Source organism: Netta rufina, assembly GCF_964035555.1.
Source record: "Netta rufina genome assembly, chromosome: 1".
Classification (NCBI taxonomy): domain Eukaryota; kingdom Metazoa; phylum Chordata; class Aves; order Anseriformes; family Anatidae; genus Netta; species Netta rufina.
The window spans coordinates 85,578,740-85,605,388 of record NC_140123.1 but is presented as its reverse complement, the minus strand read 5'-3'; the positions used below and the strand labels follow the sequence as shown (position 1 = coordinate 85,605,388).

The 26,649-nt window shown below is 33.0% G+C and overlaps 1 protein-coding gene across 1 annotated transcript in view; it reads right to left on the bottom strand.

The window, feature by feature from the left end:
- The window catches only part of IL1RAPL1 (interleukin 1 receptor accessory protein like 1), a gene marked incomplete at both ends in the record, with an annotated part of 689,353 nt that overhangs the window by 255,781 nt on the left and 406,923 nt on the right, over positions 1 to 26,649 (bottom strand). The window contains 2 exons of the mRNA XM_084305975.1: positions 22,734 to 22,887; positions 24,981 to 25,167. Coding sequence (XP_084162101.1) covers positions 22,734 to 22,887; positions 24,981 to 25,167 — 341 coding nt within the window. The remainder of the gene's footprint in view (positions 1 to 22,733; positions 22,888 to 24,980; positions 25,168 to 26,649) is intronic.

Genomic DNA, 26,649 nt, shown 5'->3' with positions numbered 1-26,649 from the left:
CAGTGGTTTGTGGGGACAGGACAAGGGGTAATGGCCACAAGGTGGAGCACAGGAAGTTCTGCACCATGTGAAAGAACTTCACAGTGAGGGTGATGGAGCACTGGAACAGGCTGCTCAGAGAGGTTGCGGAGTCTCCTTCTCTGGAGATATTCAAGGCCTGTCTCGATGTCTACCTGGGCAATCTGCTTTAGGGAACATGCTTTGGCAGGGGGGTTGGACCCAATGATCTCTTGAGGTCCCTTCTAACCCCTAAAATTCTGTGATTCTGTGAAATTAAGTAGTTCATTAAATATGTGAAGATATCCTTTTCATTCCAGGATGGATCTAGCACAGAATATTTTATTTTGGAAAACATAGTAGGCATAAGGCTATATGCTGCCGTATGTGATCCCTTTTGACCTGTCTAGGGGGAATGTATTTATGGGAAAATAAATAGAAAAGTTGGACCATGTGAACTTAGTGAGGTTCAATTAGTCCAAGTGCAAGGTGTTGCACCTTGACTGGGGCAATCCCAGACATGAGTACAGACAGGGAGAAGGACAGCCCTGCAGAGAAGGACTTGATTCTGGTGGATGAAAAACTTGGCATGAACTAGAAGTGCACACTGCCAGCTGCATCCTGGGCTGCATCAACAGGGTATCAACAGGCCAGCAGGATGAGGGAAGTGATTGTACCCCTCTGCTCTGTCCTCATGAGGCCCCACTTTGAAGTGCTGAATCCATGTCTGAAAACCCCAGCTCAAGGTTGTAGACACATTACAGCAGGTGCTGAGGAGGACCATGAAGAGGGATGGAGCAGTTCTCCTATGAAGAAAGGCTAAGAGAGCTTGGGTTGTTCAGCCTAAAGAAAAGAACACTACGGGGAGACCTCACTGTGGTACTTAAAGGGGGCTTATAAAAAAGGTAGAAAGTGATTTTTTGCTCAGCCAGATAATAATAGAACAAGGGGTAATGCTTTTAAACTTAAAGAGGATAGGTTTAGATTTAATGTTAGGAGGGAAATATTCACTGGAAGGGTGGTGAAGCACTGGAACAGATTGCCCAGAGAAGCTGTGGATGCCCCATCCCTGGAAGTGTTCAAGATCAGTTTGGATGTGGCCCTGGGCAACCTGATCTAGTAGATGGAATCTCTGCCAATGACAAGGAAATTGGAAGTGGATGATCTTTAACACCCTGTCCAACTAAAGGCATTCTATAATCTTATGATTCTAAGATGCAGTGTTGGAGAACTGAGCAATAGTGTCTGTTTCATGCCCTTCTTAAAGTCATCATCAGTATGACAAAGCATAAGGAGAGAGAGTTACAGTGAAGGATTTCAGACATTCAGTCATCAACCTAAGGGAGAGGTGCTGCAGATTGGACATAATCAGTGTGAGAGAGTTAAATAAGAAAGCTTGAAAGAAAAAAAAAAAAAAAGGAAAAAAAAAAAGAGGGTGTATGTGTGAAGAAAAAACATGGAAGAGAAAAATAGATGATGAATTTTTCAAGTTTTTCCTCTATTTTAGGCATTATTCCTATGAATTAGGAATTTTGCTGTGAAACACATCTATAACATTATAGAAAATTACTCTATTGCAGTAAGAAGTATTTCACATGGCAAATTCAAGAATTCTACTTCGGAATTCACATAATGTTTCGGGAAGACGTGGACCCAGTTAAAAAACTGCCAGAGCAGTCTGGGTGGATTTCAGCTCTGCTGTTTTATGGTTATGTGGGGGCTGTTGCTAGTATTTTTCAAGTTATACCAATTACAGACCCCCACTATCGACTGCATGTCCTCTGTAAGAAGGACATGCAACAGCATTATGTTACTCTGTATAAACAAGACCACCTTTTCTGGAGCCAGTTATAAGGGAGCACCAAAAACTGGTCACAACTTCCATTTAAAAATGCCAGTATAAATCATGTTTTTAAGCAGATACTACAGTGAATACGTATAAATATAATGTTGCTGCTATATCATCTATTGGACTCATTGTTACATTCTCTGAAAATCACATTCAATATGATATTTTCAGTCATCTGTTATTTCACCTTACTCATGACAAGGTAAGCAATAGTATAAACTATTATCATAATGATAAAATAACTAATAGGAAAAATATTTAAAATATGTTTAAATAGCACTAACAGAAATACTCTGTAATTCATTGCACTTCTACTTAGAACAACTTAATAATTCCATTTGTTTAATTAAAGAGAGTAGAAAAGCTGTAATATTGGAACTTAACAATATGAAATAAGTTGTACAATGAACAAAATAGTATTATCCCTCAAATCCCATTTTCTTGTCTTTCATACAAATGAATGCCTTTAAACCCCAAACTACTTCTGCTCTTCCGTATATATAAATATAGTTGTTTTTTTTTTTCAGTAATTAAAACCACTTTTATAATATTCAAATCCTTCCTAAGCTCCTAAGTCCTAAAAATGTATTCTTTGCTCAGTACTTTGTAGTTTCATCAGAAGATCTTCCTACGACACATCTAAACAATATTAAAAACAAAACAAAAAAGAAATATTCTTTATATTCCTTTAATACTGAGCCAGATACTTAAGAAATCTTAGTTATTGTAATCAGAAACTATACAGTCATACATACATACATAGTTTGGAAATTTAGACTATATATATTTAATTGTATGTAACTGCAGGCTTCTGGCTATTAATGGGCACAATAAGGTTAAAAAAAATACTTATAGAAACATGTTAGAGACGTTGTAGTCAATAAGTACACTGGAGTCTATGCTACTATATTTTGCAAATATACTACAAACATATATCCCTATATATCCCAAACGTATTCCCTATTGTAATCATGTAATGATAATCCCTACTATCATTACAATCAATCTAAATTTACACTTTGGTTCTGATTTAACTCAAAGAAAAGCGTAGATCGCAACAGAAAAAAATAAAGAATATAAGAAAGATGAATATACAATGCACAAATATAGGTCATTACAAGTGGTTGTAGTTTTATAAAAGCTCACATAAAGATTAGTATTCTTTCTTCCTTAAAAAACGATCTGGAAGACCTTTCATGCTTACTGTACTGAAAATATTAGTATATCCCCATGTGCTGCACATATTCTGGTTGAACTAAAAAAATCCAGAAATCTCATCTCAAATTGATGCCCCCTATTGTTAGCAGAATTTATAATAACAGGGACTTCTACACAATTGTATCATAGAGGTTATTATTTTTTCCCCAAATATGATTAAGCTATGCTAAAAGATAGATAAAAATATCAGTCAGTTCCAAAGTCAACCAACAGATAAAACATATTTACATCAATAAAAAACGTTTAAAATTTCTTTTGCTTATATATAATTTTATTTCTAGTGAAAGCGTAACAGAAGAGCTTGTGATGGACATAAATGTTTTATGAAGGAACATGGCAATTGTAGTGTGGATATCTGTATAAACAGCATAAATACATTTTGTTTGTTTGTTTGTTTTCTTGCACCTAAACCTTATCTAAAATCACAATGAGTGCCCTGCTAGAGATCCTGTGTTTTGAAGTAAGGTACTCATTTCAGTTTGAGTTCAAATAAGGTAGTAATTTTAGTGCTTACATGGAGGCAACCACCCACCATTCACACCAGTGAGGTTCTGTTTGCTATGGCGTTACTATCTAAAATTGATTTTTCTTCCATAAAATATTAGTTCCAACATATTAATGTATGCTATATGCTTATCTGACAGTACCTTTCAATTCATTCTCTTTTACAACATGCCCTCTGTCACTCTTTGTTGTTGCTGTTTGCTTGTTTTTTCTTTTTCCTTTTTAGCAATGAATTAGAAACTGTTATAGACAGATAAAAGATGCATTGTCTTCAGAAAACAGGAGTGTAATTCTAAAGCTATTTTGTTGCACAGCCTCTTTCCATTTTATTTATTTTTTAATAATTTATTTTCTTCTATGTTTATAAAGATTTTTTTATTATTATTATTTATTTATTGCAAAACAAATTTATAGAGAGTAACAACTTTTCAATGAAATGGACAGTGCTACTCCACTTTGATTCTCATTCAGGTGAACACAGTTCTATTGTGTGAATACACAATTGCTGTATATTTGTAAGAAAATTTATTTAGGTCAAACCAATAGAGGAAAGTGATATATTTGTCTATTTATTTAGTTATTTATTTGCTGGTTGGTGATTCTAAACAACGCTGAAATGAAGGGAATGACTAGAAACACTGTATTGATAGTTACTACTTTAAATGTATGAATCATTAACAATGAAAAATAGTTGCTAAGAGCTCAAAATACCATGACTGACACAAGAGATGATCAGCAAAGACATAGTCTTTTCAATTTTGATCAACATTATGGCAAAATTTTTGTTCTAAAATGTATGTTTCACGACTGAACCACATATTATTATTTTTGCTTCCTTGTATCTCTGCATGTATCTATGAATCTTTTGTCTATCTTTCACTTAATAAGGTACCAATAGTTCCTTCATAAATGAGAATCAGAGAGGAAAGGATGATCTGAAGAAAAGTCAAAATTTACAGACCTAGATTCAGACAACTTAGATTTCTTCTAAGGGTCATCTTTTGCTTGTCCCAAAGCAGCACTAAGAGCAGACTATTTTTTTAACGCAAAGTATTGACCACAGGAAGACTATTCACAATTGACTGACCTTTTCACTGTCACCTCAGGGGAAAGAAATGTAGTTCCAGAAATGGTCTAATGATCTGTAAGGAGCTAATGAATGCTTTTCATCAATGAGGATGATGATCAAGGAAGGAGCTTTAGCCTCCTTAAGTACTCAGGCAATACCTACAGGGTTGATGAAGTTGTAGTCAACATGTATGCCTGCAGGTATTAAACTAAAACAGAATGCTGATTCAGAATGTTTTATTTTTCTCAACTAGTTGGCTTAACTTTAAAAAAAATGTATGGCTATAAATCATTCAAGGTGAATGCTATCCACATGCTGTTTGGAACATAATAAACTTATGAACCTGTCTGGATTCACAGAGTCTGAAGTGATAAGCTTGAGAATTTTCTTCACCTCATAAAAATGTGTAACTGGAAAAGCAAGCAACAAAAAGAGTTCCATGTTGGTATTTGCAATAGAGAAATCGGTAAAACTTTTGAAAAAAAAATATCTACATTTTACTCCATAAATTTAATGTTTAGTCCCAGCACTGTTACATCTAATCTGTCTTCATGAAAGACTTCAGTTGACTAGAAAAAATTAAATTAGCTAGAAACAATATGCTTTTACCTGCCAATACAATTCCTTAAGGCTTACTTGTTACATCAACAGTGTCAGGCTTTACAGTTGCAGGCAACTGAATGTTGTGCTGTTTCCTGTCAGTTTGACACGATGCCTAGTCTAAAAGCACTGGCATCATTAGGCAGAGAAAGAATTACCAAGTGGTTTCTGCTGCAAAACACTTCCTGCAGCTCAACTCCAAGGAGCAGGGCTCTGTGCAACCTGAATGCCCACAGGGAAAGAGACTGGGAGCAGCATCGAAATATTTCTGACCTTTCTGGAAAGTTCTGATGTCTGTCTCAGCTCTCACAGCAAAGCTCAGCATTTTGGTTTGTAGTTAGCATTGACGAGATAAGAGCAGTTGAAATGCAATGCACCTGTGAATTTTAAGGCAATTGTTTTAGATTCGGGCAGAACACTGGCAGCAGAGTACAAGTGTTCTGTCTTCACTTTTTGGGATAGGCAGGGCAGGGCATCACTAACGGTTAGTTGTTTGTTTGTTTGTTTGAAGTAAAAATACCTTTCTCAATATTAATATTTATTTCTGCCCTATAAACTACAAATTGGAAAAAAAAATCTAAAAAATTGAGTAAACAAATGAAGTTTAGAAAAATCAATACCATTAAAAAAATTGTTTTATCCAAGGTGGTTTTATAACATTTGTCTACAACTAAATTTTAATCCTCCAAAATCATTTTGTGAAGTAACACCTCATGGAGCTCAATGCCAAGTGAACTTTAGGATCCTGACTACAGCAATGATGAGTTTCAAAAACAAATAATCAGGAGTGATCATCTCTTCAGGCTATTTATAAGAATGTATTAAATAGTATATATCAGCTTCTGAACTGTGGGGCTGCAAAAATACAGCTGGGCTGAAGGAATCTTTTGCAGTGACATAAGTGAATCCTACAACAATTTTCTTCCTTTCTGGAAGATTCAGACTTTGAACTAGACAACATTTTAATAATCATCTTAGTTGGACATTCAAAAGTTATTTTTCCATTTCTAAAAGAGACACAGACTAATGAAGAAAGTTTAGAAATAGGATTCAGCCATTTTAGTTTTAAATTAAGTTATTCATTCTGAATAGTGAACAGTCACAAAACTATGAACCAAAAGTACCTTATTTACCTACAAAACAGAGCATCCTTCTAATAGTGAGGCTGATATCTTAGCCTCCAAAGCTATCCAATTCTCATCTTCTCTGTTCTCTTAACAATGAGAATGCCAATTACTACTGGTTGCAATGGCATTTTTTTGTGATGTAGATATTTCTCAAGAATCAGAATGAGACAAGTCACTTAATTTATAAACAGAAATCTAGTGTGTTTTTGTTACTTTCCTTCTGTATTTGCTATAGATAATTGGGAAAGGCAATGTTCTTTCTCCTACTAACGAAAGGCTTCATTCTTTATCTAAGTTTTGAGTGACTGTATTCATCTAGGTTAATCTAGAAATCTCCTGCCTTCTACTGCTCTGATAATGCAGTATAGAGTGGCTGTTTAGAACATGTTTTGTCTTGTTGGTAACAAAAGCCTGTTTGCCGTAACAAACAAATGGGAGTAACACTTCACCAGCTTGAGCAGTGTAACAGAAGTTGTTCTGCAATGGAACCACTGTGCAAGTAACGGTGTAATGTCACTTAGATAATAATAATAAATGATAATAATAATAATAATAATAATAATAATAATAAATAATTAGTAATGCAACTTGACCAGTGTGATCTTTCATGAAACACATCCTAATAATCAATCACCAGAAGTATTACTAAGAGTTTGTGAGCCTCATTTGCTGCAGTATTTTCCTTCTCTAGCATTTGAATTCCTCCTGGATTTCCTCTCTTTCACATGGTTTAAGTTCTCAATTATAGTATATTGTCATTTACTTTTGTGTTCATATGTTCATATTTCAATAATAATTAAAAAAAAAAGTTATTTTTTTCCTGCTGTGTCAGACAGAAACAAATCTCACAAAGAAAACAAAACATTAGCAAGAAATATTAAAAATCCTGATTTATTATGCAAGTGTTCACTTTCTTACAGGTGATATATTAAATAATAATAATAATAAAAAAAGATTAAAAGAATTCCAAGAGCCTGCCTGCTCAGGTTGAGCTGCTGTTGAGCTGCTTCAGCCTCACATTTACAAGTCTTGAAGCTTGCAAACTAACCCTAACTAACTAACAATGCCTGGTTGGAGTACCAGACATGCAGAATCAAGTTGCAAGGTTAATTTAAAACAATGTTATATGTGGATGCAAAAATACCATTTTGTTCTTACTAGACAAAATCAAAAATGTTTCATATTTTGCCTTGCTGAACTGTTGGGCTTTTTACCTGTGTGGGAGGGAGAAGATGGAGAAGGCATTTCAGTCTGACAGGTTCTTTAGCTCTTTAAAGCCACATTGAACATGAATTTTATCTCTGAAAAAAAAAAAACAAAAAACAACTATCCTGATATTATATATCTATATATACATAATTATATATTAACAGGTTAATATATTTGACAGTATTCTTTTGCTATAATGGCATTTCTAGATTAAAAGCAACTAGGCAAATAAAAATTGTGCAGTATATTATACAGCAAGAATTATGTATTAATTATAACTATTAATTATATATATATTATACAGCAAGAATTACAAAGGCAATTTGGAGACTCTCTTGTTCCTAGGTTGCTTAGAATGGGGACAATGACTACAAAGCTTTATAAAATGGGGAGAGGGTGCATAATGCAGTTGAAATACTTTGTGATGGCAAGTAAAGGCAAAGATGACAGGTAAAGTCATGTCTCTTCAATGCATTTCATATGAATTCCATAATGCTAGTGAGAACTATAATTGGGGGAAAATCATTATTTATTAAATAAACAAATTATTCCTACCTCTGTTTCTTATCTGATGTTTTCAGTGTATCAATCCATGCAAACCTTAGGTAGTAAACTTATATAGAAGCATAATTTCAATGAGATTCAGGTAGGGTATATTTTTACCAGCTGAATGTACAAATGCATAGTGTAAAAAAAAAAAAAAAAAAAAAAAAAGAACTAAAATCTGCATCACCTCTGAACTTCTTCCAGAATCTAACATCTAACTACCCGTAATTCCAACTGAGAAAAGCTTATAAAACGTCTGTTATAGAGCCTGCTGGTAATATAAACAAAAAATTAAAAACCTTACATAACCACAACCCTTTTTGGAACAGAAATTAACATCAAAGTTTACTATGATATCTCTGATATCTCATAACGATATCTCAATATACATGTACAAGCTCAAAAAGCAAAATCCATTTAATAGTTTAAAGAAAGTTGAACTGGAGGGGTCTTCACTGTAGCTGGAACTACTCTTCTTAAGTAACTTTTACTCTTTTTTTTTTTTTTAACTTTTACTCTTCTTAAGTGCTGATATCTATTCATAAAAATTTGTCCTCTTGGTTTTCTCTATCTTTGCTACTCCTTTTATAAATCAGTTATACAAAGTAAAAAGAAATCTAAGCATTTTCATTTAACTTATATTACTTTCTTTAATTAAATGTCAACATTTATATAACTTCTGAAGAACTCTACTGTAACATGGCTACAGTAAACTTTAGAAACTGCAGTTCCGGTAGCCATTCATGATAATAGAGACACCTGTATTCACTGAAATACTTTCTTGCCTTTTGACAAGTTCACCACGGTCATTGGTGTCAACATCATCATATGAAAAATGGTACAGATTCTCACAGAAGGGAAAATCACAACCAAATTTACAGTGGTTCTTCCTCAGGAAAAAATAAATAAAAATAAAGACCCAAAACAAGCAGAACAAAACAAACAAACAAACAAACATATTCTCTATACATTTTTCTCCTCTCTACTAGCAGAAGATTCTTACTACTTCTATCTTCCCATACTTCCAGATATATCATTGAAGTCTTCCTGAGCTTCTGTTCCATGGTGGAAGAAAAGATAAGTTTTTCTTAAAGAAATAGTCTTTATTCCCGTGCTGCTGCCTAGGTTTCAATTCACAGCAACACTTTCCCTTGTCCCCAGCAAAACTAGCATTTTATTTAGGATAAAAAGAGTGTGTGCATTACTATAGGAATGAAAAAAAATCACTTATTTCATAAAGGAGTGATCTAATTAGTGATCTAATATTAGATCACTAGCAGGATTCTCATATTAGCTTTTTATTGTTAAAAAGTGTTTTTTCCATCCAGGGCAGAAAATCCCATATATTTCGTCAAAGACCTGTTGCAAAAAAATTTGCTTATGGTTAACTACAGCTAAATCCCATAAAAAATACGTATTCCACACAAAAACCCCTATCTCCCTTTCCCCCCAGTCAAACACACAGGCAACTTATTCTTCTCTTCTCCTACTCTTCTTCCTCTTTATCTTCCTCCTCTTCCCCTTCCTCCTGCTTCTCTTTCCTTCCCTTCATTTTTCTCCTGCACCCAGATAAAAATGTTGACACCAATTTTGAAGAAGGAAAAGGGAATTTGTTTCAAATGTATTCACATTTGAAATGTGAATGTTTTCTATTGACTGTTAATCAGGGAGCTCCATTCACCTTTATTGAATGTGTGTGCATATGTGTTTAAAGACAAACACTTGAATATTTTTAAGTGTCTACTAAGATCTCAGAAACAATTATTACTGAAATACTGACTTAAAATTTTATAACTTCAAGGCTGCATACACTTTGTATTAGGACTGAAGAAACTTACCCTGTTCAGTAACATACCATCACAGTTTGTGTGTTGTCATAAGACTTGACACATGACAAGGATTTCAGTCTTCTTAACTGATATTTCTTTTATTCCCCTTATACTCACCTGAATGTTCTATTTTTAATTAAACGTTTAGCATGTAAAACTAGCTTCAAGGGCATTTGACTATGCCTTATACTTGAATATGTAAAAAAAAACTTTTTTTTTTTTTCTAAAAAAGGCTTTTTTTTTATTGTTATTTTTTCAAGACCCTATATGGACTAAAATAAAAGAGGAAGATACAAATAGTGACAACATAAACCCCCTTTGGTGTATTGATTCTATGGCAGACCTATTCCAGCTTCTTTTTTAGTGACAGAAATTTCAGAATACAACTGATTTTCTATCCTAACGTAATGCTTTTCAGTAATGCTGAAAGTTGTCTAACAGAATAAATACCTTTTTGAATTGTCTGTTGAATTAGCAATCCATATTCTTACAATTGCACAGCATTTCAGTTAATTTAACTAAATGCTATCAACTGACACAACAAATAGGAATGAAAACCCCTTCCACTTTAGTTCTTGAGCCAGGACTACATTTCCTACTCTATTCTTTCAATTTATACTTCAATAATGTACAAGATTAGGAACTATAAGGACCTTCTACACATGCAGCTATTCACTGTGTAACAATTTACTTATTAAAAATGTCTTTCTGCTCACAAAATCCTTTTAAAATCCTCAGAACTAGATTCATCACTTTTGTATTGACTTGGTATAGTCAATACAAATCAAGTTAATGCAAGTTTGATGCTATGTACAAAGTACAGTTTTCTGTACTTCGATACTATGAAACACTCAGTTTAATAAGGGAACTGGGTCAGCTCACATTATTTATTTATTTATTTATATTAGAAGTATTAATGTACCATATAATCAAAAACTGAAATAATATTTTCAAGTCTGAAAGCCTTTTAATTTGGTCTATAAGTCTTAAAAGCATAATTTATATCATTTTGGTTTGTTTTATCTTAGCTGAATTAATTTTCCACAGCTGCTGTTTTAAAAAGATACCTCAATAAATAAATAAATAAATAAATAAAGCTAAACAGACAATTAAAAGAAGATGCTATGTCTCCTATGGAATTATTAAGTAATAACGGGACCTCCAATTTGTTTGTAAAGATAATATTTTCTTCCAGCATACATAAACTGCAGTATAAAGTAAGGAATTTTCAGTGGTTTATGCTTCCTGTATATATGCTTCCATATATACACCATGGCAGGTGTATATACCTGTTTATCTTCCTGAGTGGAGTTTGTAAATCATCATTCGTTCAGCTTTATGTGCATCTCAAATCTATTTTGACAGATCATGAGGGTGTTCATGAACCACATAGACAAGAAGGCACCTAGAGCAGAACAGTAAAGAATTACACTTTTGAATATATGAGATGTAATCTGCCAACTAACATTTATAATATATTACTATAAGGCAGTACAGAGCACACGCAAACATGTTGTGAAATGTCCTTGACTTCAGAAGCCAGAAAAGCTCTTCCAAATATTTTTTTTTCCTTCAATCTTTTGAGCTTGTCTTTGTCAGAATAGTAGCTGCATGGTTCTATTTCTTTTCAAGTGTACAATTTCTTATTTGTGTACAAGAGTAAGGAAAAACAAATGCTTTTCTTGTTATGATCACATAATTTCCAGTAAAGGTGACATTATCCATATTTTGCAAGTGTCTATCCTTCTCTAATCTCTGTTCCTTCCTTCCCATTCATCCTAAGAAACTGTCATTCTTTAAGTGTTACCAAAAAGCAAAGTCTAGATATTGTCAGCTCTAAAAAATGACAAACTGTTCACCTAGCCTTGTTTTTCTTTTTCCTGAAGGTGTCGGGGTAGCTCCTCACAAAACTGAATTTGCTCATAAAAATCAAGATTAAAAAAAAAAAAAGAGAGAGAGAGAAAAAAATCCATATCAAAATGCATATGCAACCCACACAAAAGAATGAGCCTATTTCTATTTAAATTAGCTTATCACAATGCATTTTTTGCCCTTTGACAAGTTATACATGAGTGACTTTTTGAATTCTGAATGCTAGCTCAAAAATTCTGAAAAACAAAAAAACTAATGGAATTGCTTTGAAGGAACAAAAAAACTGAAAAATCTAAACAGGGTTACAGCAAGGCTTTGCTGCTTCATGGAGGGGTTCTATACCTGGTGTTTAAGGACTCCCTTCAGCCCTGCAGTGTTGGTGTGCCCTGGGAGCTTCCCACTGCCACCACACATGAAGAGCATCACTGAAGAGATGCCCAGAGCCAAAGTGCCTGTGCTTTCAAAGGACAGGCTTTGCAAAGTGAGAGAGGTCAATTAAATCCCCAGTGGGAGAGGTGTGTGTTAGGAGAGGTTCTGTATGGGATGCTCCAGGGCAGCTGGTGCATGGACTGCAGTGCAGAACACAGGGTTGAGGATGAAGCAGGAGATGATTGCCTCTCATGATTTGCCTGGATGAGACCAGGAGCTGGAGGCTCAGAATGAAAGCCTGGAGAACAAAATGAAAGCCTTATCTCTCCTCAGGTTCTTCATTCACCAAGGCATCATTGTCAATTGGTATAAACAGTAAAAATGCCCTGTCAGAAGACACTGATAAGCAGTGAATAAACATAGCAGTTTAAAATAAATGTACCATTTCTACACTGAAACATTGTATCCCACCTACTTACTAATAAAACATTTATTCTGTTTACTGCTGCTCCCAAACAAAAACTTTTGTTTTCAGTTATCAATTACTTGATGTTTAATTTGAGTTCTATTCAGAATAGTGAAATATAAAAGGAAAGTTTTTGGTGGTCTTGTAACCACAAGCATCACTTTCAAATAAAACACGGAATAGAAAAGGGTACACTCTATATGAACACCTGTGAAGCACAGGTTATCCTAGTGGCCAAAATGAATCAAAGCAATAGTATTCAAAAAGTAAACAAACAAAAACCTATACTTTCTTCCACAATGCATCTACTTGATAGAGATTCATGCTGTGGTTCCATCCTAAGAAAACCTAAATACCATGAAAAACGATAATAGTAATGCTGTTGTAGACATGATGGCTTAGATTAAACAAGGTAGAAGCAATATATTTTATTAGACCAGATAGTATATCAAGCCCCCGAGATCTGAAGACAGCCTTGTATAACTGAAAGCTCTTTTTCAGCTGTACACCTCAGTCTAAAAACTGCAGAGCCAGCTTGCCATTTCCAAAGATTATAAACATAGCAACTGTAAAACAGTAAAAAGTAGGATTCAGTTTATTTAGATTTTTATATTATAAAACTATAATGATTTATAGACTCATTTTAATGGCTTAAGGAACCCTTGTTACCCAAAGCTCTTTTGATAGTGTACTGAGTCTGTCAAGAGACAGAAGTAGGAATTTACATAACAATTCATTTGATGTTTTACACATTGGCATTAGGAGATGAATCATGCTATGCAATTGCTGTAAAGAGCTACTAGCTCATACAGAAATGGCCATAAATACTGAATTTAAGCAAGAGGAATCTTACTTCTAAAGGAAAACACTCAACAGATCATGCACTCGTCATTAATAAACCTCTCACTACTTGAGTAAAATTATGCTACAGGACTGCTGAGTCCATAAAGGGTTTATTAAGGGCTGAGAATGTTTCATGTCATCTGCTGTATCTGGAGAAATAGCATCATCTTGTTTAACATGGAAAGGATGCAGTGAGGAGAGACAATGTTTTAGGGAGGAAACTCACAGGCATCCTTCCATTCTATTTCTCCCATCTCTACACCGTATAAAGAATATGGATGAACTCCACTGTTTTATATCACTCTTTAGTCTTGTTTCTATGAAGTTATAGCTCATATTTTTAAATTACTGTAGTTCTGGATGTGATTATAATACTCCAAGGTGAAAAGAAAAACTGTGTTAAGGAAATGAAAAAAATGTCATTGCTGGTTCCAATTTCTTTCTCATATTCAAACAATTACCATGTGTTATCAACTTCTCACAGAAAAAAAAATAAGCTGGTGAAATTGTTTTTGTATATTAAGCTCTCACACAGATAAATGAAACATCAGAAGTTAAATTATGATATAATTTTGATTTATTCATTCCCATTCCTTCTCATATATCTTTCATTTTTAAACTTTTTCAGATAAAGTTTCCTAGATTTGTCTTTAGAGCTTTAAGTATATTTTAGCATTTTTTCTAGTAAGCCAATAGGTGTTTTTTCCATGCTGGATAAGAATGGGATCAATCAGTTTACCACTGGGTAAATCTGGAAGATATGAAATGATAATGTTTATTTAAACAATAAACCTAAACATGACATCCAATGTGCCAAAAAGTACCAGTGAGACTCTTATTAATACTACCATTACTTTATTATATGTTAAAGTTTGTTCTCTATCTTAACACTAAATATTCATTTATTGCAATTATGTACAGACTTTTTGAGGAGGTATATAGATTTTAAGGATAGAGGCAACTCTGGGTCTATATGCTATCAGACTTCAACACATTGTACACTAGTTTATTAAAATACCATCCTAGAAGACTCCACTGTACACATAAATTACGTAAAACTTTCAAATAAAAACTAGGAAAGTGATAAATGCTAGGTTAGGAAAATATTGTTGGATTTAACAAATTCTAGGGGAATGTAAAATTAAAATGAGATCTTCTGATCCTATAGCAATAACATGAAACATCAACACTGAATGTCATTTAACTGCTTTTTAAAAGGCTGCTTAACAAGCATCTTGAGTGCCTTAAGAATGGATTTATTTAATTTTTATAACATCTTAATGAACTAAGGGTTTATACATCTTTTGTGTCTTTAGTAGTCACTGACAGTTACTGTTTTGTTACATTTTTGTCTATAGCTTCCTTCTCTTTGTAAAATGAAGCTCATCTTAACAACTTCATCACACCAAACTGAAACATTGGGAAGTGATACCATGGTAACAACACCTACTTAAAATGCTTATATTTCAATATTCTTGTATGACTCATGAAGAAAGAGAAACTGGCTCACACAAACTTCCATCGCACCAAGGAATGGCTTTTCCCTAAATTATTCTCAACTGATGTAAAGCCAATTTTTTTTTGGAGTTATTTTTGTTTTGAATGCTAATAATAATAATAATAATAATAAATCTGCAACAAAAAATAGAATATACATGTAAATTATAAAACATCATCAAGTTCTTAATAATGGAACAACAGATAGAAGTAAGCAAAAATGGCATAGTTTTAGCAAAACTATGCACAGAAGTACACTACACTTATTACAAAGTGGATAATTTAAATGGAATTCTTCATTTTCTTCAGGGAATAGAAGATTTCTTCTACTGATAAGCACGTGCTAAGAACTTCCACTTTCACTGACACCATGATGTCAATAGGGAGTAAAGGACTCTAAGGCAACAGAAGTCATGACTACAGTATCAATTACATGGTTTTGTAGCATTTGCCTAAGTAAATATTACAAAGCTTATATATTTGTTACATTAAATAACACTGTATGAGATAAGAAGATACATTGAGAGTCATGATACATAGCAAACAAGGATGGTTAAAATGAGGTTGTAAAGACTGAAACTTACTTTAATGTACTAAACACAAAACTTTCTAATATACCTAAAGGATTTTACAAGTAATGGTCTGCTTTTGTATTACCTGTACAAAAAGACACAAGAGGCTGATAACTTCTCCTTTCTGACGATACACTACCAGCTAGAGAGGAAAATGGGTAATGGAAATTATTATTATTATTATTATTAAGCTGAAAAACGTAACAACATAGAAGGAAATAATATTATAGAATGTATACTATGCAAGAATTATTTTTGCTCAAAGCTTTGTTCATTGCTGTCCTCATGTAAGTTTTCAGCCACACAAAATGTGATTGCACTATAAAAGAAATCACTCATTTCTAATTAAAAACAAAACAACAACAACAAACACACCTAACCCATTCTTCAGATATGAATTTATTAAACCTACAGAATTTTATGTATTACAAAAGTGCTAGATAAGTATTTTGAACATACTGCTTTCCTAATGAGTCTATTGTTTGCTTTAGATTTTATTAGTCTTTGCAGAGAGTAATACTGGTAAATAGAATTCCTCTCTGAATATGTTCTGGAGTTGAATTAAATTCATGATGAACAAAAGGAATGAACATAAGCTCTGATAATTATTAGGATCAGCTGAACCAAGGAGGAGCTTGGTGCATCCAAAATGGTTCATCCCTGTTATTAGCTGCAGAAATTCAGCAGAGTCTGTTCTCAAGCTCTAAAAGCTTAGAAAACAACCCTCTTTGTTCTTTAATGCTCTTCATACTTAGTACCAGCTAAAAATAAAGAAGTGAATGCCTATTGCAACATCTCTGCCTCTGAATGTATTGAAGGAGAAAGAGCAACAGAACTGGAAAAAATCAATGCCAACACTCCGGGGAAAAAAGAAGGGTTCCTATTTTATCATAACCAATTAAAATACAGATCACTTTAAGCAGGCTAAAACTTACAATATCTCCCTTTTTTTTCACAACATATTTTGGATGGCCATGCATTCTGTAAAGATAAATGAAACCCAAATGTTATGAGTTGTGAGGCTAGCTATATAATTTAATTATAATTATTTGTCAATAATGGTTATTTTCATGATGGACTTTTCAGGAATAAAAATACATGCTTATTGTCATTTAAGATTTTCTACTAATGAAGCTTAATTCTATCAGAAAGCAAACAAGACAAAGCTTATGCAACAAATCCCAGCCTTTAAGCAACACTAATAGTCAGCTATTGCGTAACTGTAAGCAGACAAATTGCATTCCTTTTTTTGCCTAAAAATCTAGAGAACGAAAAAGTTATACATAGCAGATGGAAAAGAATAAACTGCCACTTGCAAGGTTGTTACAGAAAGATTTTTAAACCAAACAGGCTAATTTTAAACAATAAAAAAGATTGTATCAACTTGGATTTAATTTAGTATTATTATAGCTTGATTGTCAATATACTCAAACCTCTAAATCTAAAATTCTGCTCATTCCTGCTTATTCCAGAAGGAGATGTGTTCAAGGAGGCAAATCAATGAGCTAATTGATTTATTCATTATTAATACACTAAAAGGTATCTCTGAGGAAAGGCTTCAGGAATAAGAACCTACTGATTGGATCTGATTCCATCTGCAAGGTGTAAGAACTTCTCACTTTTAACAAAATGGAAAAAAAAATATACATATATACATATATATATATAAAACTAAATAGTCTTGGAGGAATTGAATAATTAAGGCTGATAGGGTGTGTTTGCTTTATGTTGTTCATCAAGAACAACTGTATGAAATTGCAGTGGGGAAACATATGCTCTCTCTTTCACCCAGATTGGAATTCATTTGATCTGATTGATACCATACAAAAACTGAAAGATTTTGTCCTTGCAAATATTTTGGTAGTATAAATAACAGAAACAATATTATTAAACCTAGCATTTAGTGAAAGTAAATTGCCACTGGAAAATATTTTTGACCCATGTTTGCAGTATGACTAAACTAATACTGATACTATTCTGCAAAAATGTAATCCTTCCCCTTATTTAAGAATGCAGGTATGCTTTAATTAAAATTCAACATATAAAAGAAAGAATTGCTAATGCTGGCTAGTCTGCAGGTATAAATGTCTACAAACGTTTTAGAACATTGAAGGACTTTTTAAAGTATGTAATTACATAACTACAGTCCAAGAACCATTAATTACAGTTTGTGTGAATATTGAATTTAGTTACCAACTAAATAAGACTAGAGTAATCTGCAAAGCAGATATTTTCTAAGTCAGATGGCACCACAGTAAGAAAATTGATTCAAAATATTTAGATGATATATTTTCAATGTGAAATATAGATTTTTTAAAAAATATGAAAATAAATAAAAAAAAAGGTTTATCCTAACTGAAAGATGCATCCATACTGTAAGAATAAATCATATTTTGGAATGGAATTTAAACATATACTTGGTAAGGAACGGGTATGTAACATTTGAAGATTTTGTGTGTAATTTACAAATGTTCGTACAATGTTTTAGCCATTAATAAGTTTTGTTTTGTTTTGTTTTTCTTTTTAATGAATCTTAAAAGTAAGCATAAAACATGGTTGTTACTTTAAAGGTGAATCAAAAATGAGATTCAATGCATATAACTTAAACTAAGAGAACATAATTTGCTTTCTCATTCTATAAAAGGAGGGAAAATCTTCACTTTTCATGGCTTACTGATTTTCAATTGTTAGAGTTAGATGAGATGAACATGATCTATAAAGTTGGCCTTTTAAAAAATGTGCGAATTTCCTTCCTTCCTTCTTCCCCCAATTTTAATTCTGAATCAGAATATGTGCTGTTCAATATTATACTGTATACAGAGGTATATAATATGTGAAACATTAACATAGCAAGAATATGCAACATCATATTGAATATTATGTGCCTATATAATTATATCCATAGTTTAATAGTCTGCAGTAGCAATAGCAGTTTCCGTATAGAAGACATCAAGACTGCCAAAGTGCTGGAAAATGAAGGTGATCTTGAAGTCAACTGTCTTCACAACATCATCCAAAAAGAGAGAGAGATGAGGAAGGAAGGCTGCTGACATGTCCCACCAATGTCATAGTTGGCTCACCCTCTGTCTGCCTTAAATCATCCAGGAGCTGCCCTTAATTTACCATATCACAGTTCCTTACGCATATGGCCCGGTTCTTCCACCAAACTCTTGTGAAGGCTTTCTAACTTCTACCCTAGTTCTTATGCATAATAACAGAAAGATAAATTTTATAAGTTCTCTTATAAGTTTTATAAATTTATAAGAAAAACTTTTCTATCCTTTTCGATATTGTCTGAACACACCTTATCTTCTCTTCATTAGTGAGATTTATATTATTGTTCCGTTTTTATTAAGATATCAACCCAATCCTGTCTTAAAAATCACCAGGATGTAAAGGTTAGTCTGAATATCTGTGTACCTTCAACATACTTACTGGGTACATTCCACATGTATTTGTATGGCACCTCAGTATTACGTCTGCCGTTGTGTTTTAAGGTAGATCTGTGATGAATGAATTTAAACTCTGAGATTCAAACTTGTTTGTATTTGAAATTAAGAACAGATATTATTTACATACAGTAGTACAAGAAATCAGAGAGAGAAAGACTGAGCATAATTTCTATCCCACAAAAGGAGGAAAGACTTAACAGGTTTTTGTTTATTTGATTGATTAAGTTATATAACATCTAAATTATCATCCACAAAAAAGACTGTTTGCAACAAATAATTTTGAGATATTTGTCCAAACAACTTCCTGAGTTCAAACTTGGTTTGTTATCTGCAGGAACGTTTTCAGTATAAATTGTTCACAGGTAAGATATCCATTGAAATAATAGTATTTTTCAGAACCATCATTTAACTTTTTTTTTTTTTTTTAATTCCAATTTTAATTTTGGAGACCAAATAAGGATGAAAAATTTAGGTGTTTGGAGAATATGCCTATGATTGTGTAACTGTACCCTCCCAATATTCTGTTTCTCCTTGCCTCTTCTAAGTAAAAGGAAGGACATACTTAATCGCATACTAAACAGAGAACATACTTAATCCTGTTATGTCACCAACCAGACATCTATTATTTCTTAACAAAACAGTAAACCATTTGATTTCATACTAGTAATAATGCACAAAGTTGGATCTTCAGTTACTGTAGAAAAATACAAATGTTTACATATATAAAATATCTGGCTCATGTATTTCTTGCATCAAAAGTGATTTTAGTTTGCTCATTTGTTTCTGTTTCTATAGGAAAGATGAGATAGTCTTGGAAAGAAATGTAGAAAGTCCAAGTTCCAATCTTAAACACATGTGGAAACATAGCACATAGGAAAAACAAAACAAAACAAGAAGTATTTTTTTGATGATGGCTGTGTGATATTGGTGGCACGGAGAACCCTGATAAGGTAATGCTAATGAATAGCAAGAGTTATTTTTCATGAGTCCCATTTTGATAAACACATCACAAGCTCCATTATGTTAAGGATTTTTGAAAGCAAGAGACAAATTGGTAATTCTCAAAACTACTTGCTTGCTCATACTTTTGTATTTCTTTTATTGTAACTCACTAATATGTTTGGCAGAAAAAAATCAAATGCCTCTGAAATATTTTCTCACTTTTTTTTTGATCTGATCCTTAATGATTAAATTTGTTCTTAGCAATAGTTCACACAAATGTCATCATTTATCAATACTGCCTGGAGGCACATCAGAAACTGTTGGAAGGATACATAGTTGCTTAGTTTTAATTAATTACATTTTCATTAATATAATAAAGAAATCAATCAGCAATTAATTTTTCTGCCATTAATTTGACATTTGGAACATTTATTTCTCATTTTCTTAATTAAAGTCTAATTTCTATTTCAAAACAAGCGATCTGTCCCCTCCACCTTCACCCACAACCCACCCATTCTAAATACTCCTAAACGTATTTTGAGGACAAAAATTGTTTTTCAGCACAAAGTATAAGGCTGGCTTGTAAAGCTCAAATCTCTTCCTATAAAGCATTGATAAAAAGTCTTATCAAGATGTTACTAGTTTTAGTATAAAATTAGTAAAATTAGTACTGTGGATAGATCTGTTTGTACCAGTACTGTCCGAGCAGCTTATTGCTTTGGAGGTTATCTTTACATCTGCCAGGGGTGACAGAGGTGGAAGTTATGTAATTCCCTCCTTATTCATTCATTCATTTTTAACACATCAAAATCAACCAAGTCTCTTTCTGTCTCTGTCCAGTTAAACACTGAACTACCAACACAAGTGATGAATTACATTTTTGAAACTACAAGTAGCAACATGCATCTGGTTGCAACACTTTTCTTTCTCCCCTCTCTGAGTCTACTTGAAATCACAGTGGAGCATCACCCACAGGGACAGGAGGAATCACCTGAAGAATGAGCAAACACTCTTTAAGTCTATACATCATATATTGCAAAAGGTAATTGACAACCTCCTGGTACAAATCAAATTATATTATTATTATCTCTGCCTTATATGCATGAGAATCAATTAGGATATGTTTATTGTGAGCTTAATCATTAGACAATAATTTCCTGTCTGTACTGACTAAATAAATCAATTCCAAACAATAGAAAACATATGAAGATATCCTTGATATTGAATTTAAATATAATTGATTGCCTGAATTCTCTCAAAACAACATAAACAGTATGATTCCCAGACTGAAGAAAGAAGAAAATCACAAACCATAGAAAACATTTTCTTCTAATAGAAGAAAATTACAAACCATAATTCATTTTAATTTCTGATAATGTGGAGTAAATGGGACACATCAAAATAGAAAGCAAACTTTTCACCATAAAGAGAAACTGTTCAAGTCAATCTAATGCACAATGTAAGTGTGGTTTCTAATTGTCATCATGCAAAATATTTATATATTAGATACTAAAAAGAAAGAAACCAAAAAAAAAATAAAAAAAAAAAATAAGCCCACAGAACTCCTTGTCTAAGATTTGCTTATTGTTTTATTTGATATTTTGAGAGAGCTGATATACAACAGTTTATATACACAAACGTTGGTGTGAACCACGCAAATCTAGTTAACCTTGGTTTTCCCAGGGAAATACTGCTTCTGCCTTCTTTTTCTGTATATTCAATATATTGTTGAACTGCACAGTGTTATATAGATTGTGTTGTATTCCTGCCTTCCAACGTCATCCTATAATTCTAGAGGTTAATCCTCTGCCTTAAGTAAGCATACAGCTATACTCTTTAAAAGCTTGTTAAATAGATGTTAGAGGTCCGGTCAAGAACTGAAAAGCCAATGGACTGTTCTTCATACTGTTCTTCAGCTGTGAACCTTCCTATTTTGTTTTCATCTATGAGGAATTTTAAGTATTGATATGGTAGCTTTAAATGCAGATTATATTAAATTCATCTTCAATTGCTGGTTGCTAAATTATATTTTACATATGTTATGTAATTACTCTGTGGAATTTGGTACTTCAAAATACCTTTAAAGCCCCAAATAAATGTATTTAAAAAAAAAAAAAAAAAGACTAATGGAAAACAGGTTAATTGGTTATGATTGCACACAAAATTGAGATCAAGAAGTTCTTGAACAATAAATTACAGAAAAGGCAGCAGAGAATAACAGAGAAAGAATGCTATTCATTTATGCATTGTTTGAACGCTAACCCTTATATATATACATGCACAGATCTTTCCAGGCTATTGGTTTACAGTTACAACTCATCTCATGTCCCAGGGCAATCAGACCTACTGTTATTGGGTTATAGTTATAACTACTCTCATGTCCCAAGACATTTAACAACAACAACAAATTAATCATGATTTTTTTATTATTTTTTTTCTAGAATTAATGCTTGCTGAAGTTGTCTTCAGCTTATTCTTCTTATAGTCCTTGACTATATTTTCCATTCAAAAACATGGCCTATCTATAAGTTTTTGCAATACACCAAAACTCAGACTTAATCAAAATATTACACATACTATTGTGAAGCATTCAGGACAACCACGATGATTGACCATTCCTGCCTAAGCACAGCAAGGTTTTGTGCAAGAATGGTTTCTGTAGTTATAATGATTCAGATATTCACAACTCAAATCACGTAATCACAGAATGGTTGTTTAGTCACAAAATTATTTTTTTCCTGCATATAATAGATAGTAAGAGCCTGTGATTACCTGTAACTGTTAATTCCGTAGTTCTTCTGACAACAAAGATTCCATATTTTACCTCACAAGTGTAATTTCCAATGTCATCCTCTCTAACTTCACGAATGACAAGTGTGTCCTTTTTAAACACAATACTTGATCTCCATGTCTTTGACTTGCATTCCTGTTTAAAGATAACATAACACTTCAGTGACTATATTCTTACACTTAAATTGACAGTGCTACTCAAAGCCAAGAAAGCTAGACAAGAACTAGGGACAGTTTTGAACTTTAGGTACATTAAAAATCTCAAAATCCAGTTCAGTTAAGTGTTGGTTAAAAAGAAAAATAGACCATATAATTTTATAAACTGAGATAATATTTTCTATCTGTTAAGAAATAAATAAATAAATAAATAAATATTCATTTGGTGTTATTTATTTATTTATTGGTTTGGTTTTGACACTAGTTTGTTGAGGGATTTCTATTTCATTTAATTACTTCTCATTACACTCATGTCTTTGATACATGACTGTTGTATTACAAGTAGATAGGGTTGCATGTTTATTTATTTTAAACAAAGTTACAATTAAAAAAGTAGGGAAATAGAAGAAGTTGGGAATAAGGAGAAATGATGTTAGATAACTTCTTCTGTATGTATCTTAGAACCAAAATTATCTGAATTCTTAGTAATAAGTAAGTTACATAACTGAAAAAAAAATCAGAATTTCAAATTTTTCAAAATATTATCATTTGTGCATTAACAGAGGCATTTTCTGCATGCATGTTTTTTTGACTCCTTGACATGATAATTTTCACCTGAGTAACTTTGATGATACTTGAAATAACTTCCTTGTTTTTTGTTTGTTTGTTCATTTCTTTGTTTGTTTTCCCCTAGGTCTTTGCATGTCTGAGCAAAGTTATTAGAAGAAAAGGGTTGATGTTTTTCATAAGACATTATCTTTTAATGTACTGTCAGGGAGTATTTTACTTGATTTTCCTAGCATAATCATTGTCTATGCATTATGGGCTTGGTTTTTAATGTTAAAATATTAGAGGCTGTTTCAGTTTTTTCAGATAACTGCTGTCAACAAATCCTTAAAAGCTAATATTTTGATATATTTTAATAGCCAGACATAATTTTTTTTATCAAATTTTAAATTTGATAAATCTTCTGGTATGTTTTTTATACACACAAAATAAGAGATGAATGTAAGCAAATAATTGGTGACATACCTCTCATCTTAGATATGTTAAGTCAGTTACTTCAGCCAGATTCCTTCTAGACCATATATATATATATATATATATATATAAATATATATATATATAAAGATACCATAGTCTGGTATTATATATATACCAGACTATGGTATTATATTAAAATTTATAAGTTATCAGGTAAATTACTGGACTTTAAAAAGAATAGAATTATACGTAGTTATACTAGGATGTTCCTCTATACACAGATATTTGTACAATACTCAGAATTTAATTTTCAGATTTATTGAACTGTTTTGGGGGGGGGGGGGGGGGGTAAAACTGTATGTACTATATTACTGAGGTATTAAGTACTTCCTGCAAATGGTAAGAAACCCAGAAATCAAGCTGCTGTTCAGAGCGGTTCTTATAAGATGCCCACAGGTAGCCATGTTTCCTGGTATTTCACCCTTAAGTAAAGATACAGGAATCAATACACAGTATTGAAATAAAGCTATTGATAAAAACTATGAAATCATCTATAGTTGCAAGTAAAACCAAAATATATCAAGACTAACTGTTTAGAAGGGATTTATTGTTATTGTTGTTGTTGAATTTTATGCTGCAAATTTAAGCCGTTCATTCAGATAATTTTATGTGTAGTTATTCTAGTAATATTTTTCCAAGCATTTGTTATGTCTGAGTTTCCAGAGACACAATCTTCAGTCTGATATGGCACAAGCAGTTGTTGTATATGTAGCTCTCGTGGCTTTATGTTAACATATTAAATAAACCTGGACTGGTAGCAGTTTTCTTTTTCAGCTCATTTGTTAGCAGAAAGATGTTATTTGTGACATCTATAAATGGATATTAAGAAAACATCAGCTCTAAAATTTACCCAAGGAAGCAATTGAATTGCTCTCAGTCAGTTAATTCATTCTCTTCTATCCTCAAATCTGTTGTCTGTTCTTAACAGATTTTAAAACAATCCAAGCTTCATATCATATTCTGATCATGAAAAAAATCAGAACATTGTGTAATAGCTTGTTGAAGGTGAAAACTTATTGGGTTGCTTACCTTATACCATAGAATCTCTGGCTCCCTAAATGGAAATAAAAAATCCTCTACTTCAGGGCATGAGATTTCCTTGCTTTTGCTAAGTTCAGCTTTTTCAAAATATTTCATCTTTGAATTGTAGCAGAGTCCAGTGTCATTTTCACCCACCGTCAGAGAAATCGACACTTTCATACAGTAAGTTGAGTTTCTGTAACGCAATAAAAATAGAAATAAAAGTCTAAAATGAAAAAAAAAATAAATCAATGTACATGCTATATTTTAAGTAATAATTTTCATCCCAAGCAAGAGATAGAAAATCAAACATTTTATTTGTATGTATTCTGCAGTGGTTCATGATAATTTTACTGCTTTCTCAGCCACTATCTACAATATTTAGAATGTGTTAGCCTTGTTCTGTTACTGAAGGATTCTCTCTCCATTTTATCAAACTCCTTCTAACTTTACTGTCCTTGCTGTATATTTGAGGACAAAATAGACAATAAAATCTACAAGTATTTACCAGTGATCCTAGATAACCAACCAGCTGACAGAAACCATTACAACAGTTTCCAAGGATGAACAGATCATGCCATAGACACCACACCATGAGATGTGTGCTCATCAGACTCGAGCATGCTTTGAAGTGGAAGTGGTAACTTTTTGTCAACTTTTAATTAAGATGAGTCTTATGAACCATCCAGTTACAGAATCACAGAATCACAGAACTGGAAGGGACCTTGAAAGATCATCGGGTCCAACCCCCCTGCCAAAGCAGGTTCCTCAGAGCAGGCTGCCCAGGTAGGCATCCAGACAGGCCTTGAATATCTCCAGAGAAGGAGACTCCACAACCTCCCTAGGCAGCCTGTTCCAATGCTCTGTCACCCTCACCGTGAAGAAGTTCTTTCGCATGTCAGTGCGGAACTTCCTGTGCTCTAACTTGCAGCCATTGCCCCTTGTCCTGTCCCCACAAACCACTGAGAAGAGGTAGGCTACATCCTTCTGTCCCCCACCCCTCATATATATATATATATGTATATATATATATATACATTGACAAGATAACAGAATAAAGGGTGTTTTAAGCTTACATACTGCTGACTTGTTTAACCTTAGCCTCCATTCCCCATACTCCCAGGCCAAAACATTACTTCTGCATTACCTACAACCTTCATTAGTTTGGGCTCTTTCCTGAAACTTGTTACTTCCTCTGTTTCTGATATGCCAGACAGCTGGAGACTAGGAAACATTGTCTTGCTTCCCACATTTCACTATCCACTATAATTAGTGTCAAAGACAAAATTACTTGAAAGGATTTTTATTTTATTTTATTTTATTTTGCATTTTAGATTCCAGGTGGGCTGCAAGAGCATGTATAAAGTTGAACACTCTCTAGGAACACACTGTGACGATACAAGATTTCTCTCCTACTGTTTTGTAAATGCGTTTAACCCCTGATCTGATGAAAGAGGAACCTGCAGAGAGCACTGAGAAAACATTCCTTTTCTCATTTCCATTCTCAGACTCTATGAGCCGATTGCTGATTTAGAACAGTCTTGTTTGCATCAAAAATGTCAAGATGTCAAAGATGGCTAAATTTTCTCATTGTCTTTAGATTTCTTAATATCTGTTTCTTAATATCCTGTTTCTTAATGTCTGTTTCTTTTCAAGGCAAAGTGACAGAAATGCTTAA